Below are 16,930 nucleotides of genomic sequence, written 5' to 3' on the forward strand. Positions count from 1 at the left end.
GGATATGAATGATAAAAACATGTCGATCAAAGTTAATTCAACTATTGCATAAGTTAGGTTCAACCCAATCTAGCCCGATCCAACCCAGCCCTAACAAGGTCAATTAAGGCTAGGTTGGATTGGTATGAACCCAATAAGCTTGGGCCTCAATATGAACTGATAGGGTTGGATTGGGCCTCGGTTGAATTTTGAGGACTTAGGGTTGGATTAGGGTTTTAAGAAACCTGGCCCAACCCAGTCCCGTTTCACTCCTAGTTTAAACAATTATTGGATCACATTAGGTTGCGCAGACTGTGTAGAGGAGATCATGGATTTAGGGGACTAGTCAGATCGGCATGTATCGGTCAGGTTTGCCCTTGCTTTTTCTTAAAAGTATAATTTTTTTACTGTTTTACCCTTGAAACGATACGGGTGACCAATCTGAATAAGTCTCAACCAATATCGATACAATACGACCAACACGATGGACTGATACCAATACTTGAAAGTTGAAACCATGGAGGGGATGGACAAGCTTGGTAGACTACGGCAGGGTTTCAAGAAATGGGTATTGGATCAGTGAAATGGCTGATTTGGATGGATTCAATACAGTTGATTCACACTCAAAAACCCTAAAAATTCCCTTGTTTTTTAATCTAAGGACTGATTCTAGGGTTCTTGGGGACTGATTTGGTACTGACCGATTCTATCCCGATTCCACATTTTAAAACCCTGCTCAACAGGTTGCAGATGCACTGACCCCACACCCGGTGTAGTATCCTTGGCTGCTGATTTCAAATCATCCACATGGGTTGCTGTGAAATTTCTTCATTTGTCCACCGACGACTCCTCTTACACTGTTTCATAATTGTATTTCCACCAAGCTTCTTCAAGGAAGTCTTCCCACTCAGCCGCGCAAGGATGACTGTTTTTTGGAGGAAATGAAAATAGTTAGATATTGCATAAGCAAAGGGTAAGGTTGTATACATTTGTCCCTCGTGGACCCTCTTATAACGGGAGTCTCATGCACTGGTCATTCATAATTTTTTTTTTCTATATGCTATTCTATTAAGTGCCACTGGCCAACTAGGCAGCTTACTGGGCACTGGTAGGGCAAATGACCATCTACTCCTAAATATACCCACCCACTCACACTTGCATACAACATGGTTCTATTCCACAACCTCCTCCCTTGGGCGTCAGTTGATACATATCAACACCACCAACCAATATCAATGTAAGTACCGATACGGATCAGTTATATCAGCCAAAGATTAGTTTATAACATAGTTATCTCGACATTTTGGGGTGGCCTTGCCCCATGCAAATTCATTTAGTCTACTTCACCAACCACAGGTGACCTTATAATCACATCTTGGGAACAAGAAACAATGACATACAAGCAGAGAAGAGAGCTTAAGAAAGTCCTCTTTCTCTGTTTTTGTCTCAATTCCCTTGTTTAATCAGCTACGTTTGAAGCTGATCCCTACTCAAATTCCCAATCTGCCCAATACCTAGTAATGAAAGGAGGGTAATTTTTGTCACCTCTCTCAGAATTTAACTCCTCCCCTTCGATTCTCAAAATCAAGTATGATGGCAACATCTAATAGCTTCGACTTCAACATCTTCCTACCCATGAAGAAATCATTAATATCTTGTGTTTTTTGTTGTGTTTGTTTAGTTCATGACTTGAATCCTCTTGGAAAGAGATTTTTTTTTTTTATAAGTTTCTGAAATTGTGTCTTTATCAGGTATTCTAGCTCTCAGAAGGGCTACAAGCATTTATTCCATCTATGCAACAGTGCAATCACTAGTGGTGTCAAAAAAAGCCCGATCAGTTTGAACCCACCCTAGCCTGCCCTTAGCCCGAACAAGGTTTGGGATGAGATTTTAGCCCATAAGACGGACTTGGGTTAATAATTTTAGGCCCAATGCCAGGTTGGGTTGGGCCAGGGTTGAAGTCTCAACCCAACCCGTATCAACCATGTATATTAAGTACATAATAATAATATAAATATGTTAATAATTAAAAATGGGTACTAATAGAAAAAGGTCTGTAAAAAGTCTTCATTTTTCACAATCTATATATATAACAAAATCTTATTTTTTGGCCTCTGCAATGTATCAAGATCAAGCAACCAAGCAATCAATAGTATTAGGTGGGGCAATTAGGGTCCATCAGGGGTGGGTTGGGTTCTGTTGGGCTATGCCCGAGGCTTAGGCTGAGATATCTCAACCCAACCAAGGACTGGGCTGGGCTTGGGTTAAATTAAGAGACCTTAGGGCTGGGCTTGGGTCGGCCCATTGACACCCCTAACAATCGCCATTCATTGATTTATCTCTCAACTATCCTGTACTTAGACCTTCCATAAAAAGCTATTCCTAGGAATATTCTACTCAGAAGATTCATTTTACACCTTTCCAAGTGCTTTTGTGCTACATCTAGAGTATACTGTCCTCTTAAGGATTCTTTGTATTGCTTGTCATTGCCCTGCATCCACAGAGAACATTTATTAAATGCTTTATTAATTTAATAAATGTTTTTCAGACAGGTCTGAGTGGGGCACTAGAGACTCTTTTTGTGGTCAAGCATATGGAGCAAATACTTACAGAATGTTAGGAATTTACTTACAATCATCACAATCATATCTTTCATATTCTCAGTTGTTGCATCCATTTTATGGTTCTTCTCAGAACCCATACTAGTTTTGTTTCATCAAGATCCTCAAGTAGCACAAGTTGCCAGCAGCTATTTGAAGTGCTTGATTCCAGGGCTATATGCATATGGCTTCTTACAATGCATCCTCAGATTTCTCTAGACACAGAGTGTGGTTAAACCATTTATTGTTTGTTCACTGGCCCATTGGGTATCCATTTTGGCTTAACATATCTATTAGTTCACTTGACTTCTCTTGGTTTCAAGGGAGCACCAGTAGCAGCAGTACCGTCGTTATGGCTATCAGTTTTTATGTTGGCTTTCTACCTGAAGTACTCAGTGAAATTCAAACTTACACTGGAAGGTTTTTCAATGGAGTCCATTCATCATTTGCTTCCCAACATGAAGTTGGCACTCTCTTCAGCAGTGATGGTGTGGTAAAGTGATATCTACTCTCAATATTTCATTTATTTCCACATTAATTTCTATGTTCAGATAGTGCTATAAGGTTAGTTCCACCAATCAGATTAATTTAGGGAGAACAAAAATATATAAATAAATAAAGAAGTTTGGATCAATTACCCACAGATGAATGCTTCACATGCAGTTTCATGATGACACATGTCCTTTCGCTTCCATAATGCTCCTTCATGCTGCTATTAAGACTGCTTAGAGGGGCATTTGTAGAAAAAAATGAATATACGTCAATCAGGAAACTAGGGTGAAACAGGGCCGGGTTTTTAAAACCCCAGCCGAGCCTGTCCCTGATTGACATTGATCAGGCCTGTTTGGGCCGGGTTCGCCTTGATTGCCCTTGATTTTTTTTCTAGGGTTTGGCTGGCCCTGATTGACCTGGCTGCCCCTGTTTTTTTCATTTGTATCTTTATCTACACTAAAAAGAAAAAGAAAGAAACTGAGACATCATCAACATCAATCATTCTTAAAAGGGGAAATATTGAACATTTTTCTAATGAACTAGCTTATAATACTTTGGTAGTCCATTGATCTCATAAGTATAATTTTTCTCTCGAGTTTATTCTTCCAGCTTGGAGTTTGGTGTGTTTGAACTTCTAGTATTAATCTCCGGATTGATGCCGAATTCAGAAACCAGCACTTCACTAATAGCATTATGGTAAGATTAAGAATCCTTTACTGTTGTATACTCTTTAGACATTATAAGGCCTAAAAATGTTTCTACCCTTCTGGGTTGTTTGTGCAGTGTGATCACAGAAACTGTCTTATATATGTTGACCTCTGGGCTGAGTGCAGCTGTGAGGTAATGTTTGTTCAGGTTAGGGATTTCTAAATAGTGTTTAGTTGGATTTACTTCTTCCATCATAACCTATTTGAAATATGGAGACTTTTGCTGTTACAGCACTCGCGTTTCGAATGAGATTGGAGCTGAAAATATCAGTCATGCAAAGAAAGCAATGATAGTGACAATAAAGCTCTCCATTGTTCTTGGTCTAACAATTAGTATATTTCTGATTGTGGCTCACAATCTATGGGTCAGCTTCTTCAGTAATATCTATTTATTAAAGGATGAATTTGCTTCTATCACCCCCTTACTTGCAATCTCAATGTTACTAGACTCAGCACAAGGCATTTTGTCAGGTTAAAGTCATAAAACTTTCTATAACTTCGGATAGTTATCATAGCTTCCATAACACATCGGATGTGGGTAGCTCAATGTGGAGACTTATACTGATATGGTTCTGCAGGGGTGGCTAGAGGGTGTGGATGGCAGCATTTGGCCACATTGACTAACTTTGCGGCCTTCTATATAATTGGCACACCAATTTCTGTGGTCCTTGGGTTTAAGGCTGGCCTATACACAAAGGTGAGCCAACCAAATTTAAGTAACTAACTACATTGTCATCCAAATGGATGAAGGCATAATTTCATGATCTCTGGTTCTGCTCTCCTTGTGCTTAAATCCTGGGTTGTATGGCTCCAAATAACTTTGCTTTTGTGCAGGGCTTGTGGATGGATTGATTTGTGGCCTCTGTTTCCAATGTTGCATACTCTTAGTAATTACATTCTGTAACAAGTGGACTCAATTGAAGCTTTCTGAACATTTGACTATGAAGACTTATGAAGCTTACACAAAGAAAAGTTTCTCAGTTTTAGCTAGCTCGGCACATAAATATTAACAACCCAAAAACTAGCAAGAAAAAATTGGCCTGGAAAAAACATATAACCATGAAATTGCAGCTTCCTTGGCTACATTCTTGTAAAAATGAGATTTTAGTGTGAAATAGCATATATGAATGAAAGTTTGCTACTCATAATAACTCTTTCTGCATCCTTATACAGTTATAGGTAAGCAACAAAAATAAGGGTAAAAAAATCTAAAATCTTCAAAGGTCTCCAGCAGGGAGACTCCTTATCTCCATTCTCTCATCCTAGTTACTGAAACTCTAAAAAGAATAATGCCCAAGGCTGTGGAAGATGGGCATGGTCAGGATTTTGCCACAGCAAAGAATGGTTCTTGCATTTCCGCCTTTGTTACCATCATTGAAACCCTTGTGGCCTCATCTTTTGTGGTGCTTCTCAAAGACATGCTTCTTCTTTTGTTGTACTCTTGAGATCTTTCGAGGTGCCCTCAAGGCTTTGCGTAAATTTAATATTATGTTTAGAAAACCTACAATATTTAACACTTTCCATAAACTTGCACCCAATAAAATCCAACCTCTCTAATGATTCCAATCTGTTAAGGTCTTACTCTCCTTTAGATTGACACACCCGGTAATGGACAGATGCTTCAAGTTTCTCAAGTTGGAGAGATCAGGTAACCTTTCCATAGATATGCAATTACTAAAATCCAACGTCTCCAAGGATTCCAATTTATTGAGGCCTTGAATATCCTTTAGATTGATGCACCCCGCAGCGGATAAATGCTTCAATTTTCTCAAGTTGGAGAGATCTGGCAATCTTTTTATAAACTCGCATCGAGTAAAATCCAACCTCTCTAATGATTTCAATCTATCGAGGCCTTGAATCTGCTTTAGATTGACACACCCGGCAATGGATAGATGCTTCAAGTTTCTCCTATAGGAGAGATCTGGTAAATTTTCCATAGATATGCAATTATTAAAATCCAACCTCTCCAAGGATCCAAATTTATCGAGGCATTGAATCATCCAGGGTTCCCCGAGGCCTTGAATCTCCTTTAGACTGAGGCACCCGACAGTGGATAGATGCTTCAAGTCTGTCAAGTAGGAGATACTCGGTATTCTTTCCATAGATATGCAATTATTAAAATTCAACGTTACCAAGAATGCCAATCCATTGAGGCCTTCAATCTCCTTTAGTTTGATGCATCCGGCAATGGAAAGATGCTTCAAGAATCCCAAGTTGAAGAGATGAGGTAACCTTTCTATTGATCTGCAGTTCAAGATTTCTAACATTCTGAAATTTTTCATCTTACACAGTTGCAGAAGTGGTAGTTGTTCGAAAACCATTTGCGGAAGTTCATCCAATTCAGACAGTTCCGAGATTTGCATTAATGAAGTGCAGCCCTTTATTGTCAAACGCTCAAGGGAATCCAATCCCACAAGACCCTCAATCTCAAGTAATCTCTCGCAGCCTTCCATTTCTAATACCATTAGTTTCGAGCAGCCCGTGAATCTTGACTCTTTCAGTTCTCTCAAGCTGGATATTTTCTCAATTTTTCTTAATGATCCACAGTTCTTCATTGTCAACAGTTTTAGGGAATCCAACCCTTTGAGGCCTTTAATCTCTTCTAACCTCTGACAATTATCAAGACTTAAATTCTCTAAATTTCTCAGCCCTGACAAAGCTGGCATCTCCACTAGATTTTCACAATCATCAAGACACAACACCTCTAAATTTGTCAGGTTTGAAAGCCTTGGGAGAGATTTCAAAGATCTGCATCTCGTAACATTTAAAATTTTCAAACTAGAAGGAAGTTCTGGGAGCGATTGCAGTCTGTAGCAGAACCTTAAATCGAGTGTATGGAGCAAGGAAAGGCTGGAAACAGTCACTGGTAGGCAATGAAAATTGTTTCCACCTATTCTCAAGATTTCCAAAAAGGATAGCCACCATAAAGCATCCGGAATTCCCCCATCCTTGATATAACAAAAACTGGCATCAAAAGTCACAAGGTTTTTGAGAAAGCCTATGGAATCAGGCAACTTGTCTAGACCTTCGCATTGATGTATGTTGAGGTTTCTGAGAGAAGCCAACCCCCATATGCTGTATGGGAGATCCCTTAGTTTTGAGCATCCCCTTATATTCAATATGACCAGCCTCTCAAGATAGTTGATGGATTCGTCAATCCCAACTAAATTTTTACAGTTTTCAAGAATCAAGACCTCCAAGCGATGATTTGCTAGTTCAGGAGTCCGGAATAGGTATTGACACTCTGCCAGATTCAAAACTTTTAGATTTTTTGCCACCTGTATGCCAAAAAAAAAAAAAGAGAGAGATATTACTAGAGAAATTTTTACAGAAGTTTATCATTCATTGCATCAAACAAAAGAGAACGAACTTTTTTCCAGACCTTGATGTACTTCCAACCCATCCAATTTATTGTAATAAGACTATATGACAGATCAAGAACAACGAGGTTCACTGGATGAAGTTTCATTAGTGTAAATTCTTGAGGGCATCCTTTCCATCTAAGCCATACCAGTTCCGAAAAAGAAGGCACAAAGTCTGGAGCAAAGCATGCATAATCAACTCTGAGTAACCTGAGTTTAGCCATTTTAGTAAATTCTTCACTCTTCAAACAGCACTGGCTTCCTGAATTACCTCCGAAGTCAATACACAGCCCTTCAACTTTATCCGTCCCCTAAACAAACAACTTCAAATAAGTAATAACTTACTAATGTTCACAGTGTTTTAGTGAATTGTTGTGCTTTAATGATCACTTATCAAACACTGGATCTGGTGAACCTGGTGAGACAACATTATAAAAGACCCCATCCAATCTTATTTGTGAAATTTTAACAAAAAAGAGCATGTTACATGAACCACTAGTGCATCCAAAAGTGTAAAAAACTGTAAAATGCCACTGAATTCAATAGTAAAAAAATAAAGGTTTTTGGCGTTTCCATAGTTGTTACTTTGAAGTTTGAACAATGTTTCACACTTTAGCTTTTATGCAAGTGCATTCTGCGGAAAGGTACAGTTAGTTTCTGCTTAACAACATCGGTATGATTGGAAGCATGCAACGAAGTGTACTTACAGCACTTTTATCCAATACATCCAAGACTTCCTTGTGAGACCACAACCTGCTACGCCCTCCTGGCACCTTAACGTTTTCTTGACGAATGATTTCCTTTCCAAGATCTCTAAGCAGATCATGCATCTTCAGTTCATTATTTTCTCCAATTTTCACTAAAGACTTCTGGCAAAGAACCTCAACTCCTATTCCAGGGTGAAAATTGCAATGTTGCCATATGAAACATGCAGTACTTTTATCCATTTCAGCCAAAAAGCAAGCAATGTCAAGAAATATCTCTTTTTCCGAATCCTTTAGACCATCATAACTTATTTTCAACTTTTGCAGAATTTCATCATGAAGAATATGATCTTGCAACATCTTTAGTGTATCCTGCCACGCTGATATTCTCATATCAAATAAAGCTGAACCGATAACCTCAAGAGCCAAGGGAAGCCCTCCAGTATTCTTTACAATGTCTTTTGAGAGATCTAGATAGTCGTCCGGAGGTTGATCCCTTCTAAAGGCATGCCTGGAAAATAGTCGAAGAGATTGATTTGCATCCATTTCATTGGGCTCATATACCTCATCCACTTCATGACTAGCTAAGATATGCCCATTTCTTGTTGTGATTATAATCCTACTTCCCAAACCAAACCAACCATGCTTCCTGATTAATGCATCTAATTGAATTTTGTGATCCACATCATCAAGAATGATAAGAACTTTCTTCCTGCAAAGTCTTTTTCTGATCACATTAATTCCTTCATCTACATTAGTGAAGTTGAATCTTGCTCCTTTCAATATATTAGAGACAAGTCGATTTTGCAAATCGATAAGTCCTCTATACTGTTGAGAAGTTTCACAAACATTTGCAAGAAAGCTACATCCTTCAAACTGATGCAAGATTGTATTGTACACAACCTTGGCAATAGTTGTCTTACCAATCCCACCAAGCCCTTGGACCCCCACAATCTTTATATCTTTAGATTCAATGTCTAATAATCTCATCACTTTTTCTACATGAGATTGGATTCCAACTAGGTCATCAGAAACAATCTGGGCATCTTTTCTCAATTTATTGGAAACTTCTGCAACAACTAACTTTACCAATGTCCCTTCATGCCTGTCCAATTCAAATCACGGAGAAATAAGTAATTTTGAAAGCAAACAGATAACAAAGAAAGGAGCCATAAAATTTTACTTGGACGGGACCATATATCAATAATTTGAACTGAAGTAGATGAGAGAACTTTAATTACATTCTTTTTATTTTTTAATTCATTTTTCCAAAAACTTTGGCTTGGCTTGGTAAATCAAATAAATATATCATATGGATAAAAAAAGGTAGGGTTAAGACCAAGAACAAGGAATATCTCACTTTTCCTTGCAATAGATATATAATAGTAGGAAAAATGTTTCCTGCACTTCTATATTTTCCTACCACTTTTTGCTTCGTGGATTGATAATTTGGTAGGTGACCATTGGATAGCTTTAGCTGATGATGTGAGAAACATGTCCACTAAATTCAAGATCAATGAAATAAGTACATGGCAGTTACGAAAGGTGTGCATGAATGCATTCCTAGTATGAGCCTACAGGAATGATGATATGGAGAACATTTCTGCCAAATTTGCAAACCAAACAAAATGCCATGAGGCAGTTATTAAGGGAATTCAAGAACTCCGTTCCCTAATAATAATCACAGCATTCGTGTTGCTATTTTTTTGGGTGGGAGAGGAGGGTGGATTTTGCGGTGGGACAAGCACCATATCTATGGTATTATAGCTTAGGTTGCAGACAAAACAATAAGGAATTAGGTTGCAGACAAAACAATAAGGTATTATAGCTTAGCTTTAGCTTAGGTTGACATCCTAGCTACCCACATCCCCCTCTTTTAAGCTTTAAAACTTCAAGACCCTAGGCAACAGTCCAAGCTTTTAATTGATCGAGGTAAAATAATGTCGATTAGCCACCTACCCTTCCACCTAAAACAGAAAGTGTTGTAGATAAGTTCCACTCCAAGCAGTACCATCGCAAGAAGGGAAGAGCCAGGCCTGCATTTCGTTAAATGAATCCGTTCTGGTTTAACTGAGCTAGGTTCAATTGGTTCAGGACAGAACAAACCAAGTCTTGGTGTTTTCTAATTCATCCAAAACCAGTTTTAATTAATCCAGTCCAAGTCTTAGTCCAAGAAGGGCCAAAAGTAATTAATGCAAATTTGTAGATTTTGAGTAGCATTATCTAGTTAGTTACATATAATACTTCAGTCAATAAGTCAGTTCATTGATGGTTGCGCAAGTCCTTAAAAATATAAGTCATTTCATTGATGGTTGTGTAATTCTTTCAAGTCAGTCCATTGATGGTTTTGTAAGTCCTCGAAAAATGATCAGCAGGAGATAAATTAATGGCCTCCATCAACACTAATACTAATGATTAGAGGTAAATGCCACAGTTACAGTTCCCTGCTGTGCTCATTGGAGGATTGGATGGCCTTATGAATGCTCTATCTTCAAGACCTCATACCCAACCTCAAGAAGGCCAGAGCCTTGTGGCTTTTAATTTCATTTGACCCCCACCCCTTATAATTTCAAGGAATTAGAGGGGAATGCAGGAGTTTTTTTATCTTTAATTTTGTCTTCCTTCACAATTTAGACATGGGAAAATGATTCACCACCTTTTCATATGTAAGTGTTGGGAAGAAAAATAGAAAGACTTCTTATGACTTGGGGCTCTTCAATTCTGTGATTTCTGTATAATTATCAATGACCTTGATTTTAGTTTTGGGTTTTGGTTGAATTTGTACACTGGGTTTGAATGGATTTTGCTGGGGCATGGCCTTGGACTGAGAATTATTAGAATCATAAATATTCAAATACTGCAAAAATGAAAACTGTTTTTGTCTTTTAAAAGATATCTGAGTGAAACAGAGAGGTGGAGAGGTTCAGAATGATTGGAACTTTAAAATAAATAAAAAATGAAAGTTTTTAAGGCTATGAGAACAAAGAAGAGGTCAGTGGATCTAGTGTGGATTGATTACCAAAATTAAAGGGGTGTAGCCGGTTACAAATTAGTAAGTTTGGTTGGAATAAAAGTGGATGGAGAGGTACGTTAGGAGTACTATATGACAAAATAATGCCTACTAAACTTAAGGGAAAATTCTACAGGACAGTGATACGACTAACTATGACATATGGAGCGGAGTGTTGGGCAGTTAAGAAGAGTGAATTGACCAAACTAAGTGTAGCTGAGATGAGAATGCTAAGAGGACTGTGTGGCAAGACCAGGAGAGATAGAGTAAGGAATGATTGTATAAGAAACGAGTTGGGGGTTGCACCAATCCAGGACAAGTTCCGCGATAACCGGTTAAGATGGTATGGTCATGTGCAAAGGAGACCTATAGATGCTCCAATAAGGAAGATTGAGCAAATTCATTTGGAGGGAGCCAAAAGAGGTAGGGGTAGGCCTAAAATGACTATTACTGAAGTGGTAAGAAAAGACATGCATATGGTGGGGCTTGATTCTAGTATGGCCATGGATAGAGTTTTGTGGAGGACAAGGATCTGGGTAGCAAACCCCGTCTAAGGAATGTTCATGTGATGCATCTTTGATTTCTGCCTTATCTGCTTCTCTTAGTCCCTAGTCATTTTTTTCTTCTTTTTTTTCTCTCGGATCCATGTAGCCGACCCCATTTAGGTGGGATAAGGTTATGTTTGTTGTCGTTGTTGGTTGGAATAAAGTTTTTAAAAATTTTACATTCAACCAAAAAACTCTGGTAAATTAATTTCACTTCACTATTGTTACAACCAAACAGAGCCTAAAGGTCAAGAATAATATAATGCCCAATAAAGCCATATTCTTAGAAACCCCATACTCCTTATTCATGGTTAAGCCAAATATAATTAAAAGAGATAAAAAGAGACTAAAACTTTTTTTTTGGGGGGGGGGGGGGGGGGGTGAAGAGACTATTGCAAATTTTTTGGTAAATAGACTACTGCAGATTTTCTAGATGGTATATTGAACAAAATTAGGAGCTGCCCAAATTAAATAAATAGACTAGGGACTGTTGGACTTACCCGTTAGCGATTTTCTTCAAATCCCATCCTTTCAACTCCCCAACCTCTCTCATAGCCCCTTTCCACTCCTCTATGATCGTCTGATTGAAATTTTTTTGGTGTTCCCGAAGAGCCTTCCCATAGCTCTCCGTGTGGTTACGGACATCAGAGGGACCAACATCGTAGAAGATGGGAAGGACAAGTTGATTCATGGTTTTCCTGCATTCAACGATCTTGACGAGTTCATTGAGGCACCATTTACTAGAAGCGTAGTTCTTCGAGAAGATGGGGATCGAGATTCTCGATTCTTCGATCGCAGATAGTAGCTCTGGGCCTATCTCTTCTCCCGTGGGGAGTCGTTCATCGTCCTTGAAAATATGAATTCCAGCGTCATCCAACGCATTGTAAAGATGTCCAGTAAAGGTGTTGCGAGTGTCTTCACCTCTGAAGCTCAGGAACACATCATAACTCCAACCAGATGAGGACCTAGAAGAGGCTGCCATCAAGATTTCTTCTCCGAAAAACGAATCTTTTCCGTTTCTAAATAAAATATTAGGGAACCCTTCGATTGCAGAACTCAATGAAGCTACAATCTTGTAAGGTGCTTGATTTACACGCTATCCTTTTCAATAGATGATGTTTGATTGAAATGCTGACAAAAGTCTTGGAACCGAGTTCCCGTTCATCCACGGCGAAGGAACTTTCCTTGACCTGAGATATTTTCTCCATTTTTTTCTACAAGAATGGGAAAGCAATTCAAGAACGAAGAGGACTGACAGTGACTCAGCCTTGGTGAACCCACCTCATTCCTCTCGGAGGGTTTAAAGCTGAAAGGGACTACGGTTTTGTAAGAAGCTGATGGGATTGGTTGCAAGGATGTTAATTGGTTCGGTTTTGATGTAGATGGTTTGATTTGTTTATGGAAGATTTTTAGTTTCTAAGTTAAATTCAAATTGAATCAATTAATAAATGTGGGTTCATATCAACCCTTTATTTATTTATTTATTTATTTATTTTGTGGGTAAGAAGAAACCCAACCCATGGGAAGGGAAAGGAAATTTATTTATAGATTATGTGTAGTACTCATGGATGGAGATTGACACATCTTCAATATCCATGGATCGGAATTTAGCCAAATCATCGCACATGTTACTGATAGGGCCCTCTTAATCAAGGAGTCTGCATTACTGTTATTCTCCCTTGGAATATACACAAAATTAAAAATAACAAAGTATGAAGAAATATGTATAATATCCTCTAAAATAGGTCTGATCTCCAATGGTGATTGATAAGCATTCCGTTGAAGATAAGTGATAACATCCTTGTTGTCCGACTCCACAATTAGCTTGTCAAAATCTTCTAAAATGATTTCATGCAAAGCAGTCTGAATAGCAATCGATTCACCAACATAGGTTTAGCGAAAGAAAATGGAGATGATAATGCGAATTTGCAATGCCCAATTTCATCTCGAACAATGAAACCTATTCCTCCTATTGTGGTGTTCGGAATCAAACTTGCATCACAATTGATCTTGACAAAATATTGTGGTGGTGGAATCCAAGGTTGGTTTAAAAGTGTTGAGGCATGTACTCCTCCATTGTTTGAGGTAAAAACCAACCCTTGAAATTCAAGGAAAGATTTCCATGAACTAGAGAGAACATATTATGGCTACCAATCTCGTTTACCAAAAACCATATCATTTCATGCTATCCACTGATACCAACAAATAAATGAGCAGTAGGTCATAAGATCACGTCCTACTTTCTTCCCTTGCAACATAAAAGAACTCCATCTTTGTATCCATTGGGGCAAATCATCAGTAGACAAACTACCAGCAACAAATCCCAAATTGCAAAGATATGCTACAATTAAGGAAATATTCAGATCGAGACCTTTTGTTGTATTTAGAAGAGGGGATTGCCATTGATGTCGAGAAGAACACGACAATCACAAAGACTTAAAGAGGGTATCCTTGACTTTAAAGACGATGTTGTCGTTGATGTCGGCAACGGAGGGAATTCCCTTCCTCGAGGGATAAAACTTCCTCACGATTGTGAGATCTACCGGGTAGAGGCACAAAATTGGGGTCCAATAATGGTAACAGATTGGTTAACGGTGGATAGTTGGAGGGCTCAGCCATGTCACGGCAGAGGCAGAGACAATACTAGACAGATGTGTTTCTTGTAATGTCAGGGGACAGGGTAAAGGCCCTGGTTTCTTATCTGAAATGAAGATATTTTGAGACAGTGGTGAAGGATCTGCGAGAGACTTCTGGTTCAGATTAAGATCCACCATCTTCGACTGGTAGCACAGGAACAAGACGGACCAATGGAGTACAACTCCATATTGCAGAGTTGAAGCGATAGTGTTGAGTGTAAGAACAAATCTAAAACTGGGACAAGGACAATCTGCCCTTACGAGTACAACTCAACAACCATGATTAACAAGTCGTATCCATTCAATGTGGGAAATTTTCCCCACCCCCAACCATGGTTTCAAGTATCGGTCTCATATAGGCCATATTGGATCAGTATCGGCTAAGACTGATCCCCCATCCTCGATTCTTGATTGATCTAGATCGGTATCCGATACTGATACTGATACCGATACCGTCCCCTAAATCCTTGCCCTCAAGCCATAACATCTTAATAGTCACAACTATGTCGGATAAATATCGAAAAGTGAGTGCATAGGCTCTTTGTTTCCTTACCCAAGGACAGTGTTTCTTATGTCACGCTCACTATTTGGAGAGTGGATCCAGTTCATGTATGAGAATGTACGAGAATGGTTCTGGTCCGTGGATATAGAATCAATTTTCTCTCTTCATTTAATAGATTCTATAGCCATGGATCAGGAATGTACAAGAACATTCTCGTACATGAACCTGATCCATTTACTACTATTTGTTGACCGGAGTAGATGGTGAAGGAGCAATTATAGGACTGCTCAAGGGCATTCGCGTGGCAAAAGAAATGAACATGAAAGTGGATGCAGTCTAGAGCAATCGAGATGAATATGATCATTGTTGCAATGGAACCTAAATACTATCCCTCTAATTAATTATAGTGTTTTAACATCTCTTCGAAGGGAGATGGACAACTACCCTTCTAAGTTTTAACCCCGTTTTTGTATCAAGTACTGATAATAGTATAATTGGAGAACTTATGAATGTAGCCTCACAGGCTATGGAAGCCAAACATTATATAGTTAGGTTGGATATGCGCTGTATGAACTTTTAAGTTTCTAATATTTTGCTTTCTAGATTAGAAAAAAAAAAAAAAAAGTGTTTTTGAATTAGATTTATTTTTTAAGAATAAAAAGACTTTATTACCCTTGATTTTGAGTCATTAAAAATGTGATCATTAAAAGGTTGCGCATAAATTCAAACAAATGATTTGTAACCACAAATCACAAATAGCTCTCGAACAATTTGCAGTTTTTAGTGTAGGGTTCATTTGTTTGTAACCAGGAATGTTACAAATAGATTTTGTAACAAGACATTTTTGTCCCTAGAAGATGACATGTTACTTATTTATACGGGATAAAGATGTAAATTTACAAGGATCCTAATCCTTCATCAAAATCAGCCAATCACTCCCTGAAGCCACCATACATTGAGGAAGTGAGGTGGTAGTCGCTCCCCGCTGGCATTACCTCGCGGAGATGACCAGTGTCAGGTGGAGAAAGTGGCCGTCCCTGTGAGTTTTTAGTTCTGTTTCTGAGCCTTCACCATGGAAGAAGTGTTGACGTACATCAAGAGTCAGCTAGTCATGTTCAGTCCATGAATTTCAATAATCGACAATCCTCAGATTTCGGTGAAAACACTTTTTCATATACCGCATGCAACTGCGACATTCTTGCCCATCGGAAAATTCATGGCGTTCAAGGCTCAAGAGAGAATTTAAGGTGCTTGGGAAATAAATTGGCAAAACCAATTAATGAATGATGCGAAGTGTCACAACCCTTTGAAGTGAATCAACATGTACAGAGTAAAATACGTTTTGAGCTAACATAAACAAATTCACTAATGAACAACAACGGAAACTGGGGCGTAGATAAGAGGAAGAAATGCAATTGACACGATTCCAAAGGCTTTTAATAAATTGTTTAGACTCTGAAAGCAAGAAATCATTATGAAATTCTCGTTCCTTAATCAATTGAACACATATGGCATTCAAATTCAAGCTATCAGTAGCGACGAAGATTGAGAGAGGAACCCATTATTAGCTCACCTCACATACTTCCTAGGACGGTAGAGTTTTTCCAACCAATCAAGAAACACATTCTTAACAAGTAATTAAAGATCGTCACAGAAATGAAATTGAGAAATAGACATAGTGGCTTTAGAAAATTCAGAATTCAGTCAAGGAGAATCAAAGAGGCTGAGGAATCAGGAATTTGAAGGGCACCCAAAATCCAAAATCTATAGTCGAGCTTGAAGAACGAATCACGAGCAACGCAACGTTGATGACTTGGTGAGTGGAATTTATAAGCTGACAACAAGAAATTTCGGGTTCGAGCATACAGTCATATGAGGCGGGGGAGAGATAGATGTAGAGAAGAGGAGATGGGGGCAGTGCTCACAGCAGTGGCGGTGTGTCGGAGAGTGATCAATTCAGACCCCAAGAAACAAAGAGATGTGTACGGTGGAGGCTAATAAAATTACAGAAATAACCTCATATCAAAATGGGTGTAGATAATGTGACCAAGGTCAAAGAAAAGAGGTTACAATAATCAATTGTAACCAGGTTAAGTGATAATCGATTATGAGATGTTGTCATATTGAACAAAAATAAGAACTGCTCAAACGAAAAAGGGCGGGGAAACTAAATAAGGGACTATTGGAAGAAAAGAAAAAAATTTTAAAATTTTGAATTTAAAGAAGAGAGAAACATATAAAAAATCATTATATAATCATTATTTTTTATCTATCAAACATAGCTAAGAGCCTCCGCATAGCTACCAGAATGGAAAAGAGAAGTAGAGATTCTAAGCTGCTTGATTTACTTGCTATTTTTTTCTACAAGAATGGAAAAGAGAAGTAGAGACTAG

At 38.4% G+C, this 16,930-nt stretch overlaps 1 protein-coding gene and 1 pseudogene across 2 annotated transcripts; one reads left to right on the forward strand and one right to left on the reverse strand.

Moving 5' to 3' along the window:
* The first annotated feature begins 496 nt into the window (after positions 1-496).
* On the forward strand, positions 497-4,788 carry LOC122071579 (annotated as a pseudogene).
* A 44-nt stretch (positions 4,789-4,832) lies between these two features.
* On the reverse strand, positions 4,833-12,714 carry LOC122071583 (disease resistance protein L6-like). Of its 2 annotated transcripts, XM_042635971.1 has the most exons (4): positions 11,900-12,714; positions 7,848-8,949; positions 7,161-7,451; positions 4,833-7,056 (listed from the first exon to the last, which is right to left on the reverse strand). In XM_042635971.1, the coding sequence occupies exons 1-4, from the start codon at positions 12,379-12,381 to the stop codon at positions 5,332-5,334; spliced, it is 3,600 nt and encodes a 1,199-aa protein (XP_042491905.1). In that variant the 5' UTR covers positions 12,382-12,714; the 3' UTR covers positions 4,833-5,331. The 2 variants fall into 2 exon arrangements, with proteins under 2 accessions (XP_042491905.1, XP_042491906.1); XM_042635972.1 differs by lacking the exon at positions 7,161-7,451.
* Between the last annotated feature and the right edge of the window lie 4,216 nt (positions 12,715-16,930).

The sequence above is a fragment of the Macadamia integrifolia genome, unplaced genomic scaffold (assembly GCF_013358625.1).
Source record: "Macadamia integrifolia cultivar HAES 741 unplaced genomic scaffold, SCU_Mint_v3 scaffold_270A, whole genome shotgun sequence".
In the NCBI taxonomy this organism is placed as follows: domain Eukaryota; kingdom Viridiplantae; phylum Streptophyta; class Magnoliopsida; order Proteales; family Proteaceae; genus Macadamia; species Macadamia integrifolia.

Bases quoted from the DNA above. Each gene is read 5' to 3' on its own strand.
- LOC122071583 (XM_042635971.1), bottom strand. From the start codon at position 12,381: ATGGCAGCCTCTTCTAGGTCCTCATCTGGTTGGAGTTATGATGTGTTC. The intron at 8,950-11,899 runs GTAAGTCCAACA...TGAATTGGACAG, and splicing joins TTGAAGAAAATCGCTAACGG to GCATGAAGGGACATTGGTAA. The intron at 7,057-7,160 runs GTCTGGAAAAAA...TTTGGCATACAG, and splicing joins TGGGTTGGAAGTACATCAAG to GTGGCAAAAAATCTAAAAGT.